An 18,930-nucleotide genomic window follows, 5' to 3' on the forward strand; every position below is an offset into this window, starting at 1 on the left:
TTTAGATCTGATCACAGATTTGAACTACTATAGATTAATATAACTGCTTGATTGCAAAATAGTCACACGTAAAATCACCAGCACTTAAAATATCCTGTGTAGCATCAGAACAGAAACATGCATGGTTACTTGACTGTTTCGGTTTTGTAGTTGTTCACTGGCATCTTCTTCTGATGTAATGTCATTTATTCAATCTGAAGTTGGCCATCCATGTTAATTTTGGGTATTAAATTAATTAATCAGTCTTTGTAGAGGTGATTTTGTAAATAAGATTTCCTGAAAGAAGTGTCTGCAGGCAAGTTTACTCTGTAATTATTTGAATATTTAAGAGTTGGAAGTCTCAAAGGTGAAGCAGACATTTATTTGAAACCAATTCTCTGCACAAAATGCAATTTAAAGCAAAAATTTTTTTTGTTCGGCTGGAGACTGCTTCATTGTCGAAGTGTTTGTAGTCTCTGTGGCTGTAATGTAGGCCTCAGTTAACAGTTACTCATTTAATAGGTTTAAAGAAAACAAAAACAGTTCTGTAGAAAACTCTTCAGGTAGCCTTTAAAATAGTGGATGTCTGTTGATTTTTGTTTTAGTATTCCATGTTTTTTGATAAATATGTATAACTTTATTAAATTTTACCAAATGCCTACTGGGTTTAGTATGACACTGTTTAACTGGAAAAATGAATCAGTTAATCTAAATTAAATAATTTAGAAAAAAAATTTTGTGAAATAATATAGGATCTAAAATGATGTAGCAACTTTATTGAATTCTATGAAAATAGTTAATATATTAAATAAAAAAATTCATTAATGAATGATTTCTGATTTCTAAGACTAATTATTTACTTTGTAAATGCAGCTAAATGGAGAATCAGTGTATCAGGAAAACTTGCATTTATGGTGTGGTGTGTGGCTATAGTGGATGATTTTTCATGCTTTTCCATTTGTCCTGTTTAGAATGTAATTCTAGCCTTTCCAATAGGCTTCTGTTTGATATTGGACTTTAAGAGTGGTATTTCTGTCTCTTTTGCTCTCTTTCCTTTTCCCTTTGCTGTGGCGTGTTTATGTGATAACGTGTGAGCAAATGTATGCCTGCACCATCTCCCTGAACGTTTGGCACTTCTAGGTAATAAGAGGACCATATCCTCATTAAATGTGTTTATTGTGAGATTGCAGTCATGTACTGAGGGTGCCCCTACACTGTTGGGTGTGGGGTGGTGTGCGTGCACGTGTGCAGTGTTTCAGTAATTGCATTTGTAAAACTCTTGAAGTGAGGCCATCAGTTTTGCTTAATGATGGGGGGTAGGGTGCCTATGTCCTAGGAAGGGTATTTGTAAAAGTGTATCTAATTAGCCCTTAAAGTAGATTCGTTACATAGTATTATGGCCTGGTATAGATACCATTGTTCAGTAATTTATTTCCAAGCCATGTTGAGATAAGGCTGCGGAAGACTTCTGAACTTTATAGTGGGAATGTTCACACAGGGATTTCATGTAAATCCACATTGTATTAATCCCCACCTTTTTTTTGGAACTATTTCTTCCTAGGTAATGAAGGCATGAGATCTATGTGTTTTGAGATCCCAGTGTGGAACACAGGAAAGTCCCAAATGATGTGTAGTGATCTGCAGTCACTAAGATGATCTATGTGATTTGTAGCTAGTCTTCAGAGCCTTACCAAATAGTGGGTTTTCAATTTGACATAGAGTTATTATATCCTTATGTCTCAGGAATATTTCCATACTGTCTTTGATTACTTGCAGCTGAATCTGACAGACATATCAAAGCTTAATAAAAAGTCACATACTCTGTTTGAAATCACTGTAACCAGTGGTCTTAGGATGCTTCACAAATTATAAGGCAAAGCTCATATTTGAGAGTTTTCCACTCAAATTATTGTAGAAGCCTAAAGTCCTGTTACTAAGGTATATATTGTCAGTCAGCCACCTGCAAATATGTTGTGCTTTAATTTAAAGTTTTGCAACTGTATGATAATTGTTATTTAGACACAAATAACCTTAAACATTAATTTAAGTATGGATAATGATTTTCAGTTATTAATACAAGCTTTAAGAAGGCTATTGATTGGAAAGACAATTTCATTTAGAGACCATATTTTATATCTTGGTCATAAAAAAATTAACTGTATTGTGGCAAAGCTGTGAAGCACACATTAAAAATTAAATCTAGTTTAACCATTCTTCAGCTGTTTATACTTCATTTTCTTACAAAAATCTGCTCTACACAGTAAATGTATGGATATTCTGCATTTTTCTGAATGACAGTGCTCAAATTTTCTTGTAATACACATGAATACACATATATAGGCACAGGTCTAGCACTTCAATTTTCTTTGTTAATATTTTGGCATTTGTATGCAATATTTCATTTAAGATAGACATTATTAAGGTGGTGAATAGTGCTGTGCAGTGATATGCTTAGCAGTAACCTTTACTCATAATGTGATATTGTCTGTATGTCTTATTTTGTTCAGCTTTCTCTGGCACTGATGAAGCCTAAGGCTGCTGTTACTTTGAGTTGCTGATAATTTTTTATCTGATTAACTGACACATTTAGTTGAAATCAGACACAGCCCTTAGGCTGGGCATGGATTTAATTTAAAAAGTATCAAAGGTTTGCACTGTGTGCTGTTTAATCATCATGTTTATCAGGCAAAGAAAAATTACCGGAAGGACCATAGGGAGAGGGTTATCTTAAGGAGCAGTAACTTGGGAAATTGATAATAACTCTGAGGTAATTTACAGCTAACTTTTACATTCATTAATATAACATTTTCCACTAATAGTTACAGTGCATGTAATATACTAATTAAATTGAAAACATTAGCACTAATTTTCTTTTTGCTGACCTCTGAAAGGGTCAGGTAAAGACATTAAAATATGAAATTATAGAAAACCTCCATACTGGTACAACTGCAATAAATTTTTTTACTTACTATGATACTTCTGCCAGTATTATATGCTACAATGCATATGTAGTAATTTCCTCAGATTACTGGTAGTATCATTAATTGAAAAAAAAAAAAAAGGCAAAATTAAATTAACTGTGTGCTCACATAAATTGATCTTACCACTCTGTTTATCTTTTACTTCAGCTGTGAAGCTGTATGTTAGAATTGTACAAGGATATAACAGAGGCACATGAAAAACAGCAGTGATGTTCTGGAGCTTTCACAAAAGTCTTAAATTTTTTATACTATTTCCTGATAGGAAATGCAGCCAACAGTAATTTTTGATATACAAAGAGCAGCAGTTTTGAATTTTGTTGTTCATTAAACTGTTTAAAATAATAAATAACTTCAAAAATAGAATGCCTTAAACATAAATTTTGTGTTTTAGTATAGATACAGTTGTAAAGAGCAATTAGCTGTTCTAACAAAATTGTTTGTGAAGATTATTGTCTTGTCTTCTGAACAGGAGTAAATAAACTGTTATAACAAGGTATTAGAATAATTTTGTAATTTCACTTACTGTTAAAACATAGCTAATAATTATCTTAGGTACATAAGAAAAAGCTACTAAAAATGTCTTATTTAGTCGCTGTTTAAGATTTTTCTTCTACCTACCTTTTGAAATTAGTAATTTTGGTAGCTCTAAAGGGGAAAAAGATGTTTTAAAATGTCATATGGAAAATAAAATTTTGTTAGCATCTGGGTACATTTGTTTTTTGCATCTGGTTTTATGTGCACATTGCATATTTTGTGTTGTAATACTTCGTGACAGAGCATAATGTATTAAGTACTTTCTGAATTATCCAGATATTCCAGAGAAGCAGTTTATTCTTATTTTAGAGCAGCCTATTGCATTAGAAGCATATTAGTAAAGTTTAACATAGCTGAATCATCTCTTAAATTAACATTATATGATGCTTTTTAAAATAATAACTAAAAAATCCACTCAACCAAAGAGAAGACCACCTGTTTGTATTCACTTTCCTCAAATGTTTTTCTCTTATCTGTTACTTTTTGTGTGATACAGCATATAAAATCTTGCCTTCTAAATTTTCCCAAATTCACTTCGTCAGCTTTTGAGTTCAGCACAGATCCTGATATTTATCTGCAGATGTCAGGTTGGTTTACCCTTGCTGAATGCAGTTTTGTGAACATGCTTTTAATGGTACCAAACCTGATCAGATTCCACATTAAAAGTGAAGGCAGTATTGATTCTGGGATGGATTCTCTGCTAACCATGATCAACTCTTAGTCAAACAAAATGCTGTTTGTTGGCAAGGTGTCCAATAATTCTTTCAATAGCAAAGGATGCATCCAGGGAAGAAGTAGCTTTCAGGTGGTACTCTTGGCATGCTTCAACTGCTGAGCTGAATTTACTGTGGGACTAGGATTTATGTAAACTTTGTCCAGTTGAGGAGTTTATGAAGGTCAATGGACCATAGTTTTTTTCTGTTCTACCTCATAGTTCATTCTTCTTCCTTTCAAATTTTCCTATTTCTTGAATTTGTGCCACTCTAGCCTTAATTTGTTGAACTGGACAAAAAAGGGGGATTGAATTTATTCCATTGCACAGAATGTAAGTTTATTAACTAGTTCCTCCATTTCAAAACATATATTGAATGTCTTGATGTTTTTACTCGTGGAAGATACTGTCTGGACAGTGGTGAAAGTTTATATTTGCTCTTTACCATGAGAAGAGCTAAATTAAAAGAGATGATGATAAATACCTGTGAGATTTTGAAAAATGAATGCTGCCCACAACTGCAAAATTACATGATGTGCTGCCACTTCAAAAGACAATAAAAACTTATGTATTATCAAAGGAAATGAACTAGAATAAGTGCAGACCATCTTCTGTGGTTTTTTTTAAATCAGATTTAATTTAAGTTGTAAGCAAGCAGCCAATAATAGCCTTGGTTTTGCATTGCTAACATCAAAATATATTGCATCCATGTGTACATATTTGTGTTTGCATATTTATATATATATATGCATTCATAAGCATGTGCATCCAGTGTGTTACAGATTTGTACAGTAAAAAACACCCAAACAACCTCACAGCAAAACCTATGAGTAATCTTTTTGATGCAGAAGTTTCAAGTTTGGGCCATTGTTTCAATGGTCATTTAGTATTCATTCTGTGACATTCTGTAGCTTTTAAAATTCCATTATCATAGAATGATGATGAAATTTCCTGGACCTCATGACTACAATTTTTCAAATCCCAAACAAGTAGGTTTGTGCAACAGATCATTTTTGTATAGAAATATTGTGTTTGTATAACAGAATATTTAAGTCTCTACTTCCATTTACTTTTATTTTTAATTTGAGTTGGTTTTCTTAGCAAGTATCTTTGCTGATGCATATATTTTGTCAGAACTTGAAAAACAGAATGAATAAAAAATATGTTTATGGCTCTTGTGAGCTTGTTAAAAGTGTATTGGGCAAGTCAGTTGCTCTTCATGGAAGAGCAGGAGATTCTGTAAATCTGTTTATTTGGGAAATCAGATTTCATTCCATATTTATTATGAGGATACCGTCTTTTTTTTTTAAGTTTGTAATATAGTTACTGTCCAATATCTCTCATCCACCAATTTATTTCCCATTGTTAGAGAAAGAAGAGTGTACATAGTGAAAATATATATAATGAAGTATAATGAAAATATTGTGGTAACTACAGATCTGCAGTGCATTGTAATATTATGATGATAATGAACATCTTCTCTTTTTTTGATGAGGTAAGAGAAATGTATATGTTATTAAACAGGTTGCTCAGGAAAAGTGTGGATGCCCTATCACTGGAAATGTTCAAGGCCAGGTTGTATGGGCCTTTGATTCAACCATTCAATTATTCTGTGGTAAAAGAATGTGGAAAACTGCATTTGTGTGGCCACAGAGATTAATCTGCTTGTGAGACAGCAGTTGTATACCCTTCTGTTTTACTGAGCTTAACTTATAGCATAGTTTGCCTGTGGTAACAGAACTGTGATGAATTAATAACATAAACAAAAACATAAATAATATTTTTGGACATGTTGGTTGATGTCTGCACATCATGACAGAGGACATTTGAAGGAATTCCTAGGGTTATTATTCTTGCATAAAAATAAAAACAAACCATGTTTATCTCAGTCATGTTTTCCAAGAATGTTACACAGTTTTTTAGCCTTTTTCAAAAGAATGGTGAAGAATGCAACTTAAGTGCAGTCTTAGCAGTACAGGTATACTGCATATCAAAATAGTATGAAATAAAGGAATACAGAGAATATGTTTGAGATATATTTGAAGATTCAAAAAGGCCTCATGAATCAGTTAATCAAATTCATTTAAAGAAAACTCTGCTTGCACAACTGTGTTAACATTTTAAGAAATGTTGTAGATGAGCGAGTTGAGTAAATTAAAGTATCTGTGATTTACCTTTATTCTAAAAGGAGCTTTGAAATATTGCAGAGGAAGCTCAAAGGGAAGCAGGAAAAATATTGTATGGAGAATAGTAGTAGTAATAATAACAATAATAATAATTGGATCCATCATTTGATAAAGAAGAAGTGACAGATAAAACAAAATTTTTTTACTCCTATTACTGGGTATGTGAGACACATCAACCTGAACACACTTTGATTTGACATTAAGCTTTGTATTAATGGATCTATCCACTAATGACATGGGGAAGTACATAATTTAAAAAATGATGTCTTTTTTAGATTACTATATGTAGAAATTTTGAGAAATACAGTTTTTTGCATCTCAAATGTGTATTGAGTGTGAATAACATAGAAATTGTGTTGGGAAAACATGAGGTGAGAATTAATGTGAAGAATAAGATAATAGATTGAGGGAGGAATATCTCAGACGGGCATAAACCAGAATATTTTTCACTATATTGTAATTTTGAATAAAACACCTTCTGCATAATTTTATTGATAAGACACAGGAACTGAATTTTAAATTCAGCAGCACATCAGGCAAAGACTGATTTGATTTTGAAACTCATAACAATGCTGCCATTTCACTTGGGCTATGATTCAAGAAAATTATTTTCCTCGATTGCCAAGGATAGCTGCTTATCCTTTGTTCCCCACCTTGGTTGGTCAGCTGATGTGCATGTTGTAGTCAGAAGTGTTCCAGCCTTTACCAGGCAATAACTCCTGGTACAGTCAGCAGTGCTACACCATCCAGCTGATATAGTCAAGGGGAGCTTCACTGCTCAGCTTGCTTGGTCAAGGCTTAGCAGGAGTTCTCAGATCATGATGTAGGCCAAAGGAGAAAGGCGGGGGCAGGATGCATCATTACAGGTAGATAATTGAAAATTTTGTTGTGACATCTTGCTGCAAACTTCACAGGACTGGGAAGAGGTCCAGAAAGTAAATCATGCTCTGTAGTTATGAGAGACCTGGATTAAAGGAGGAAAGCAACTTTTACTGAAGTCTAGATGAAGCAAAATTTAGAAAAAGAAAGTTCAGCATGTTGACTGGGACTCAAGCAATTTAAAAAATGAAAGATCTCACAAAATACTGGAACTATGTGCATTTTGAAATGTTATATTCTCAGTGGGTTGACAAGAAAAAATTAAGTGCTGTTTGTTGGCTTAGGTAATTTAAATGAAACAGAAAATGTGTCTTGGAAAACCTTTTTTAACAGCAGAGTTTTTAAAATATGCTGTTGAGTAAGTTTCGTGTGAATTTTCTTGTTCTGGTGTTAAGGCAAAAAGAGTAATCTCACACTCTCTTGTGCTGCATAGCATGGAAAAAACTAACAATTAGTTAATTGCATGATGTATGCTGCTGATGATTATTTGTACGTGGGATAGCTAACACCTCACTTTTAGGGAAAAGCTGGAAGGAATTTTCAGGATGTCTGGAAAACTTTAGGATAATCTGTTATGTGTGATACTTTTCAGTTACCGTGGTTATTTTTTCTCTAGAATGGTACTTGAGCCAAATAGACTGCATTAGAGTAATAACCGCGTAGCAGGTCAGCTGAGCTGCCCTCTTCTGTGGAAGGGCTGCATTCCAGCCTATTCTGTTCTGTGTGGTGGACGCAGAAAAAAGTTTATTCTTGGTTGATTCTGTTAGGAGAGATACTGAATCTTAAACTATTATATACTGCTGTCATTGATATTCCATGTCTTTTTTCAGGACAAAGAAGGAGTAGAGGGTGTATCTGTGGGAGCCATTCTTTCTGACTACCAGAGAGTTCGAGTGGAAGATGTGTAAGAAAATATTAATCTTTTTCAGTATACACATACTGGAGAGTACTCATCTGTTTTCTTACTCGAATTTAAAGCGGAGACAGCTGCCTGATTTCCCATGTTCTGTGATACCAAATGCATTCTAATCATTAATATAAGTATTTCTTTTTTCTTTATTTATTTTTCTTCATCCCCCGCCCCCCCCAACCATGAGTTCATTAGTAACAATCTAGTAGAGACCTGAGTTTTTGATTGCTCTTCAGATATCTCTTCATCTGTTGAAAATACTCAGAGTTTTGGTATGAAAATAGTTGAGTAGGTTCAGTTCTTTGATTTTGATAGGAAGCTCACTCAGTTCCAATGACTACAGTGTTGTGGTCAAGTCCATCTATTTTTCACCAGTGTTTGTGAAATACAGAGGACATATTTCACAATATATAGAGGAACATCCTGTGACTTATTATCAGGAATTAGATACAAGAGACTCTTTCTGTGCATGTCTTCCCTTAATTCGTTAAAATCTAAAATTTGTTGTTACTAATCAGGAGCTTCCATTTGTCATTCCTACTGTGCACAAAAGTCTTATATATAGATAGTGATTCTTTTAAGAGTCATAACTTTAAAAGAGCATTATGTAATGGTAGTTGTGTCTGTTATGTGTAGGCCAATATTTGATCTGAAAAAGATTTTCACTGTACATGTCTGATGAAATTCAAAACCACCTTGTGTTAAAAATTATTATAGTTTCATAAGTTCATTAATAATTTGTTGATGATGAAAGCAAGTATCTGGAATCATTTATGAACTGTAAGAACGGTGAAATTAATGCTATGCCAACTCAGCTCACGTCAGCAAGTTACAGAGGACATTTGTTCTCCTTACAGTTTACATAGATAAATTGCAGTCAGAAGTAACTCCTTTTTCTTTTCCTTTATACTTAAGCATTTTAATAATTGCCTCACATGTTAGTAGGATAAAAAAAGATTGCTTTTGTTGATTGTGAGCTTTACATCTTTACCACAGATAAAAGATTGACAGGAAATCACAGTATTTCAAACAGGCATGATTATTTCCAAGGTTGCTCTGTAGTAAAATACTTTACATTGATCTGTAGATTCAGCCTTTTCAGGTAAGGCTGTTTCATATGAACCATACCAGTTAATTCAGCTAATTTTTTAGCTGAAGTTAGGCACCTAAGTAACTCTTTACATTCAGAGCTGCTAAGTAGTTCTATTACAAAACCTAGTGCTCTGTTAAAACATATCAAAGTAGTATGAAAACCAGTCAGATTATAAGGGTGCTAACTATACATTTACATGTCAACATTAAACATATATTTAACTATATAGTCTTGACAATCATACTAGTGGGTCTATCTAACATATGGAGGAAGGTCCATATATGTGAGAAGGACCATGTATTAGAAAAAAACACAATAATTGACAAATAAAGGTAAATCTTAAATGCTCTGAACTAGTCCCATAGTTAAATATTTTCATAGTTTTTCAGAGCTTGTCTAGCAATATTTAATTTAGTATGTTTAATCACCAACTGATGGTTCTTGACAATTTACAGAAATGTTACCTATCAATAATGCAAATTAGTGATTCTCTAATGTGATAAACAATCAAATGCTGTGTATCAAATGCTGTCTATATATGATATGTATCAAAACAAATTATTAACTTCACAGTAACAAGTTGTTAATTTGTATTACAAGCTGTATATATTTTCCTGAATGATTCTTTTCCTTCAGTGTTGATTCAAATCACAGCATCAAATTCAGCATATTGTACTAGTGATGTGTGCCACATTTATCACAGAGCAATAACTTTGTCCTTAGTTGTGTTCACAAAAGTGATGATTTCCTAAGATGTTAGTTGCTTTGTGTTCCAAAAGGTTTAGAAACACATTTTGTTATGGCTTTACTTATGTTCCTGTGCGAATCTGTTTACCTCAGTGAGTTGCATGTTATGTAGACAAATTATGGTCAGAGCAAGTTTATTTCTTTTTTTTAAAATATATGTTAGACTTAATGTTTGTAATGAAATATCTGAATAGTAAAGTGCTGTAATTGAAAGTGTAGAAGAAAAATTATTTCATGACAGGAAAAGAAATGAATTTTCATTAATTTTACATTAATAATACTGTATAAAAGCATAATACTTTGCTTTATCAATTTTTTGTTTGTTTGTTTGTTTTTAAGGTGCAGAAGGCTTGATCTTCAGCCGTTAGCTTACCTCTGGCATAGGAACCAGGAAATACTGCTTAAAGAAATGATATCATCTAATGTTCAAGCCATAATCATAAAAGTGGCAGCTTTTGGTATGTAGTCAGATTCTGAGCAATATTGTCTACTGAAATATCCACAACATAACGGAGGAAAACAGAACTTTTCTGTATAGTTTAGGATGTGAAATGTTAAGATCAAGAAAATTGTAAGAAATGGCTCAATATGAATCATGATGTCTGAATAATTATTTAAACAGGATGAAATTCATTCTTAAAGGAGATGTGGAAAAGCTGGGAAGTAGTTCTTCTTAACATAGTCATTAAATTCCTCTCATACTTTTTTTGTTCTGGTTTGGTTTTGATTTGCTGTAAAGATGCATGTATAATTTAGTAGTTCACAATATTGTCATTTATAGATGATACAGGCTGGTGACTAGACAATATTATAAAGCAACTGTGAAAGTTTTAATAGAAATACATCAAGTTAATATCAAACAAGATACAATTATGAGGCCAAAATATTTTGTGTAACAGCAGACTTGGAGTTGGTAAATCATAAGAGCAAACAGAAATAATTCATAATTGCTTCTAAAATTTTTTTGGTATTTAAAATGTAGCTGCTTAGCGTACCAGGAAATCAACATCTTTTCATTATCAGCTGTATAAAATGAAGTGACAAAACTTAAAGCAAATCATTATGAATGTTAACCAACCTATCTGTTTATTGCTTCAATGTCAAAAAGGTAAAGATCAAATGAAGTTTTATAAGAAGGCTTATGGAATAATCTGCTCTAAAAGCCTTAGGAGGACATGAGAAATGTGTTGATAATACAATATATTAATTTCAGGCCTCTATGCAGTTTTCTATTTCAGAGTAGGAAATGAGTTTTTAAGCATAAAATGTGACCAAAGGAGCTTTTATTTTGGGGTTGACTATAAATTTGTGGTCCAGTGTAGTAAACAGTGGTTTGTATCATACAAGTGGCATCAATGGTTGAAAATCTATATATGGAAAGTAGTGTTGCATAATCTTTCGTTGGGAGTACAGTGGCTGGTTTACCTGAGCAGCTTTTCTGTGAAATACCTAATCTCTCTTTCTCTCAAAGAATGCTTTATACTAAAGTAATTTCTCCTTCATTGTTAACCAAGATTAGAATTATAATCCCTTTAGACTGGATGGATTAAATTAATTTTTAAAAAATAATTAATTTATTTTTCTTTATCTGATATAATTTCTAACTAGTTTTTACAGTGTCATTATGATGGTCTGGCTTTATTGTTATGTAGGATCTGCTAGGGCTGAGAGAAGGATTACAACAATTGGGAATACCACATGCCCTCATTCATTTACAGGTAACAAGCAGTGTAATTTATTAGTGTTTTCCTGAATTTTGGGAGGTCAGCTACAAATATATAGGAATTGAATGTCATGTTTTCTACTACAAAACTGGTTTTAAATTGGAAAAAGAAAGTAAAAGTTTATAAAAAAATATTTTCAGGCCATGTAGAGTATATTTATATATTTATATTTCCATAAAATAGAATGCATTTGTTGCTTATACTGGCATGAAGAAAAAAAAAAGTCCACAAAGCATATGTACCATGTTTTTTCACATCAGAATTTTTTTAAGAAAATATATGATTTAAATAATAAATAAAACTGCTTCCCAGATAGATATCGTTGATGACCTGTCATGCCTGTAGCAAGATAAGCTTGTCTTTTGTATTCTACAGTCTTAAAAAAAACTTAAAATGCACTGGTTAGTGCACAAAGAGTGCTTTGTGGGCTATTCATTGGAATAGCAAATACCATAAATACTTGTAGATAGCAATTAGATAGAAAATCACTCCGAGTTATTTTTCCTTTTTATTTTTTTGGCTACAGGTAAAAGAAAGATCTTATCAGAGTCAATTTCTCACCTGCCTCAGGCAGACGTAATTAGATGTAAGCAAATTTAATGGAGCTTTTGTGCTCTGGGGCCATTCTGTAATGCTTTAATAATTGCATGCCTTATTAAAGTGGATTTAAGGTATGAAGGCTGTTTAACATATCAAGTGGCAAAGAAGATAAGATAAAAGTTTAACTTTTTGCCTTTTAGATTAATAATCAAAGCTAAACTGCAATGAAAATATTTAAAATAACAGATTTAAGAGTCTGAAGGGTAATGCATTAGGTGATACATTGTACAGTTGTTAATGCAAGAGGCAAATCTGTAACCTGAGCTTGACATTCATCAGCGCTGGCATACTTGTACACCTACCTTTTCCTGTTTTCCATTAACTTAGTGCTGGTATTGACAAGGTAAAAGCCTGTCGTTTTATATAGAGAACACATAATTATGCAAGTAAATGAGCATTAGTTTAGTACATTTCCCTAAACCCACCATTACAAATTAATACCCTAAACTTTGCCAGTGGCAAGAGTTTTCTATCTCAGAGTAGTGTAGTTTTCCAGATGGGATGCCAATTGCTCTCACTTATATGCAAAAAAGTATTGTTAGCAACCTTTTTCACATGCCTTCTGTTGATCTATAAGTAGATCAGCTTTCTTTCCTTTAGAGTGTTTTTCAGAAGCTTTAATGATGAGAGAAAAGCATTCCATGATCTAGCAGCACTATATATATATATATATATATACATACATATACATATAAATAAAAGCTACTTTTGAATATTTATCTTCAGTGCCATTTTCTTGCTGCTAAAGGTGCCTGTATATCATACTTTTATCTTTGAAAAATACCCCTCTTCAGTAGAAATCCAGAAATTCAGAATGAGGTTACTCAGTAACAGCTAAAATTGATGCTATTACTGATTGTTTTTAACAACTGTGTGCCTGAAATTCCAGTAATATCTATTGCTCATGTGACACATCGTAGTTATAGCACCATGTAATAGAACAATTGTTTAATATAACACAATAAGAAGATGGATTTTTGATCGCTTTCCTTTTTGGTTGTGTTTTACAGATTAACTAGTACTAGCTAACTTGCAGAGTAGTATGTAACAGATTCGCCTTTAAATCTTGGTAACTTGATATATTGGTCTTAACTGTGCCTCATTCTAAAGCAAATTATTTCCACTGCAATACAAGGTGTAATACATACGTGGAACTCAGGAAAGGGGGAAGGTTACATTAGGAATGAATCTTTGGGTTCCTTATAGTATGATCCTTAGTAAAACTTGATGTTCAGGTTTATTTACTTTCAGTTTACTTACATAGTTAACTATACCTAAATCTTGTTAATATTAACACTAAAACTTAAACAACTCTATACTTTTTTAAGATAATACAAACTTCATTGCTCATATGTACTTGAAGTTGATTTTATGTCACGCAGTTAAAGTAGTTTTTCCACAATGTTTCTAGATTTTCTTGAAGTTTCAGAAGTAGTGTTTATACTGAGTAAGTTTTCTAAGTGCGTGCTGTTGCCGTGAGAATGGGGGATTGTGTGGAATTGCTTCCTCAATGTTTCAGTCAAAATCACAATATAAGCTCTAATTCCTGTCTTTTAGGGGATTAATACACATTTATTTGCTTCATACATTGCAGCTTCTTCCCAGTTTGGTTATAGTAAACTAATCCTTAATTATTTAATTGGATACCTGAAAAACCCTACATTGTTATTATAAGGTCAGATAATTGAAACATTAATTTCAAAAAGAAAAGTTCTGATTAAAATATTAAATTATGTTTATAACTTCTAGCTGCTCTTTGGATCACAGGAAAGAAATTATACCATAGCACTGTTCAACTGTTGAATAATAAAAGCTGAAACTTTGAATCTACAAAGTGGGCTGATCAGCCTACGTATGAAGTGGAGCTCTTTTATTTCATGACTACATTCTTTATCTTGAAGGTCCAGCTACTGTGAGTGCTCATGGACATTCGACATTCCCAGCCATGGGTAGAGTTGAAATCACAGGGTCTGTGGAAACCTAAATTTTGAAGTGGTATGGGCCTTAGTTACTTACCCAGGCTATTTCGCCATGGAGTAATGAGTCCTTAGGGAACTATTGTCATCTTCTGTCTGTCAGGAAATCCTAAGTTTTCAAACAAATCTTCTAAAACTTAGTTGGCCCTTTAGAGTTTAAATTGGAATTTAAATGGAAATTGAATGCAAGGCTGGAAGTCAAATAAAATTAGCTTGGGATTTAAGATGTGATGCAAAAGAGATGAGTAAGAGAAAAGAGAACTACGAATGGACTTTAAATAAAGAAAAACTTAGATTCATAGTTGAAAGTTTAAGAAAATAAGATGAGAAAGTGATGTTTGCATTTAGAATGGTACTTGTCTTGATGCTTGTATATGAATGACAAATACTTTGTTACCAGTGTAAGATGAGGTTTTGGGAAGAGATTTTAGTGTATATATTATGTATAAAGAAATGCTTGAAAATAAAGTTTTTTACAGAAAAAGAAAGGAGATTTTGCATAAGTCAGTTTAGAAACAAGTTAGAGAGAAATATGATTCCCTTTTCACTAATTCCCTTTTCAGAGCCTATACATTGCAAAATAGGAAGGATGTTGTTGTCATAATAGATAACTGGAGTTAAAAGGAAGAGTAAGGGAATGTGCCTGAAAACAGAAAAGTAGGTGAAAGCTAACATGATTGAGTGCTTGTCAAGGAGATGTCACAGAGAGAAAAAGTAGGAGAGAAATGACTTAAGAGTGGAAAGATCACTTTACAGTTTGGGGAGCTCACATCATCTAAAGGAAAATTTAAATGGAAGCAGCAGGCTAAGAGCACACGATTAGGCATTTAAGGTGAAACAGGAAAAGAAGTATGGGCTATAGTGAAAAAGAAGAGTATTCAGAACTTGGAGCTGGAAAATAGTAGAAGAAAAGGAGCTTAGTAAAAGATGTCAAAAGCAGTAATAATTTTAACAATATGAAAATCAAGAAGTACAGGTAGTATATTTTTAATATTGGAATGTTACTTGCTGCTTTTTAATGTTTGATATAATTTAAGTTCTGATGCCCATTTACTTTACAGTCTTAACATGCTGAAACGGAGCATAAACACAGGCCTTTAAAGGCATATCTATGTAGTTAGAACCACAGATGTTTGCTTTTCAGGTCATTCTGAACTGAAGTTTTGCAGGACTTCTTACCCTAGTCTGATCCTTTATTTCTGCTCTGACCTTTTACCCTTTTGCAACTATCTGTTGATCTTTGCTGTCAGAAGCCTCTGTTGATCGATTTGGGGATGGATCAACAAATTTTACTACTTGCACCACACATCTTTCTCTTCCACTGAATGAAATTTCAGTTATTTTCTACAAAGCTTTCTAGAATTAGAGCTGTTCAAAGCATGAAATACTAGAATTCTATAACAGGGACAAAATAGCACATATTTTTTTATTAACATCACATCACCACATCATTTGGTGCCAGATTGGTTGAACAATTTGAATTAAATAAATTCATAAGCAAACAGTGCTCTTAAGATATCCTATTCAAAAAGATCATATCAGGAAAGTTGTATGAACTGATTCTTTAGTAACTTTTGATTTAAGGTTTTTAGGTCCATTAAAATCCTGAGAAGAAGCTGACTCAGTCAGTACTTAAAATGAGATGAACCATGCATTTGCTGCATTTGATTAAAAGTGGTTTAATGCTGTTACTCAGCAATTATACATTCTTCCACAATCTTTTTCAAACTACCAGCATTTTAGATAAGAAATTCTAGAATTCTGAAATTCTACAAGGGTTAATGCAGGGTCCTGCACCTGGGCAGGAATAACCCCATGGGCCAGCACAGACTGAGGGCTGAGCTGCTGGGAAGCAGCTCTGTGGAGAAGGGCCTGGGGGTGCTGGTGGACAACAAACTGTCCCTGAGCCAGCAGTGTGTCCTTGTGGGCAAGACGGATTATGGGATCCAGGGCTGCATTAGGAAGAGCATTGGCAGCAGGTCGAGGGAGGGGATCCTGCCCCTCCACTCAGCCCTGGTGAGGCCTGACCTGGAGTGCCCTGTCCAGTTCTGGGCTCCTCAGGACAAGAGAGACAGGGAGCTACTGGAACAGGTTCAGTGGAGTGTGATAAAGATAATTAAGGGTGTGGAGCATCTCTTTTACAGAGAAAGGCTGAAGGAGCTGGGCCTGTTCAGCCTCAAGAAAAGATGACTGAGATGACTAACTCATCTCAGTATATAAGTGTCTGAAATGGAGGCAGAAAGAGGATGGATCCAGGCTCCTCTCGATGGTACCAAGCAATAGGACAGGACGCAACAGGCAGAAACTGATTCACAGAAAGTTCCACCTGAAGGTGAGAAAGTATTTCTTTACTGTGCAAGTGACTGAGCACTGGAACAGGTTGTCCAGAGAGGTTGTGGAGTCTCTCTCTCACTGGGGATATTCAGGAGCTGTCTGGACACAATCCTGTGCCATGTGCTCTGTGTGCAATGACTCTGCTTGAGCAAGGAGGTTGGAGCAGATAACCCACTGTGGTCCCTTCCAACCTGACCCATTCTGCAATTCTGTGTAAAAGAATCTGGTTGGAAATATTGCCTTGTTATCTGATAAAATGGTACACAATTTCTTCAAAGATTTATTGAGGATTCTGTTCTTGAAATGACAGAGCTAAATTGCTTCGAATCCTTGATTTATCTATAACACAAATATCTTTGAGGTTTAAAAAAAATCACAAGAGATTACAGATAATATTACTTCGATAAAAAGTTTTAGATCCTTTTACCTCTCAGAATTTTAGAATTTTATGACATCAAACTAACCTAGTTTAGAAAATATTTGAAGAATGTTCAAGAAGGAAGATAAACTGACATCCCAATTAAACTACACTGGAAACATATGCTAGAACCACTTTAAGATTAATGTCTTACAACTTTATCACTTAGTATCACTTAGTTTGAAAAGAATCACTCTATCTACAGGTCTGTAGATTCCACCCCCGTACAATTCCCACACTGGATAAACTATCAAATACCAAAAAAAAAAAAAAAAAAAGGGAGGGAAAACAAAAGAGAGAAGTTGAGAAGTTGATGCATAATCAAGTCATATGACTTTTCTCTTTTATACGATAAATTAGATGTATATTCATCTCATACATTTTAGAGGTGCAGTAATACCCAATATTTATTGTACTTTTTGTTACTTTCATACAGAAATAAAGCAGTTTTTACAATTTTTTTAAAATTTTTTTGGAAAAGGAAATCCAAGGAATCCATTCAATTCACCATTGTTAACATAGCCTTTCATGTGTGAAAGCTTTGAGGAAGTTCAGGGTGAACCTGTCAAGTTATGCTGCCAGACAAAAAGTTCACTTCCCAACTCTTCATAGAAATGAAAGCTAAATATGACAACAGGAATAATTTACCTCAAGGCAACTTAAGGTATAGATTTACAGTTCAAGAATATCTATGTGGCATGTGCATTGTGATGTTGGTGAAGGTTAAAATGCGTTCCTTCTCTTCTACATAATAAGCCTATATTGCCTAATAATGCTCTTGTGTAAAGGTTTTTCCTGTGTTGCTGGAAACGTTTTCCTGTATTCTGTACTTTGTAAATAGTGCCCGACCCTCCTTCTGAAAATCGCCAATTCTGTATTGTTTGTAGCAGTCCGCTGTTTCTGCCACAGTGGAGGCTTTGGTATTTAGACATACAGCACGACTTCCACTTTGCTTTCATGAGTGGGTCGGGTCTTGTAACAGACGCATTGTACCAATATGGCAGACGGTTACAAAAGACGTTTATTAAGTAAAAGGTTCAGGTTATATACCCTCGGATCTACTACTACGTCAAACAGGATATTGCCACACTTCCTGGGTTAGTAGTTGGAGTGGAAAAGTACTGGCACATGTTAGTAGAGGGTCTACATTCCTTTCAGGGGTAGCTTATCTTGAGAGGGGGATGGGGCTTTGCTCTTTCCCTCACCGTTACAGCCCGAAATCTTCCGCGCCGCCTGTCCCTATGTAACCACAATTGTTTACTTTGGGGAAAAAAAAAGACCCATTTAAAATAGAAGAATTTACTTTAAAAAATAGTCCTATTTTCGTAGTTCCAGTTCTAAGATGGGTGGTTGCTTTATCCTTTATACTCTTTTGCTTTCTATATGTATTTCTTTACTTTACAGGGCCTATCATCTTATTGTTAACCTTGTTTCCTTTATGATAAAGATATTGAGAAGAGAGAAGCTAGTTTGAGTTCCAGAAAACCAAAGTCTTTCATAGCTTCTTTTCTTATTCAAAATTCTAAGTAATTCTACTCATGGTGAGCAGCTGATTAGGATCTTTCCAGAAACTTTTTTGCACATTATGCAGCCCTACATCATGAGAAGTTAAGTCTTAGTCCCTAACATTCATAGTGATGGCAGTTACTACTCATCTCAATATTACTTCTAAAGAGATAATATATTATTATCAGATAATTGTTAAACATACTTTATTGATGTATGTGTGGTAGTGATTCTTTTACAATGTGTTCATATATTATGGGTTAGAGTTTGGTTCAATGTGGCTTTCAGAGAACCTTTATATACCACCATTTCTTAAAACTGGTAGTTATGATTTATTTTTATTTATTTGAA

General features: G+C 33.7%; 1 protein-coding gene across 1 annotated transcript in view; it reads left to right on the forward strand.

Annotated features, from left to right (window-relative positions):
- The window catches only part of DPH6 (diphthamine biosynthesis 6), a 195,876-nt gene that overhangs the window by 35,219 nt on the left and 141,727 nt on the right, over positions 1–18,930 (forward strand). Inside the window, exons 4-5 of the mRNA XM_066321445.1 lie at positions 8,102–8,175; positions 10,361–10,479. Coding sequence (XP_066177542.1) covers positions 8,102–8,175; positions 10,361–10,479 — 193 coding nt within the window. The remainder of the gene's footprint in view (positions 1–8,101; positions 8,176–10,360; positions 10,480–18,930) is intronic.

This window comes from Sylvia atricapilla, chromosome 6 (genome assembly GCF_009819655.1).
Source record: "Sylvia atricapilla isolate bSylAtr1 chromosome 6, bSylAtr1.pri, whole genome shotgun sequence".
In the NCBI taxonomy this organism is placed as follows: Eukaryota; Metazoa; Chordata; class Aves; order Passeriformes; family Sylviidae; genus Sylvia; species Sylvia atricapilla.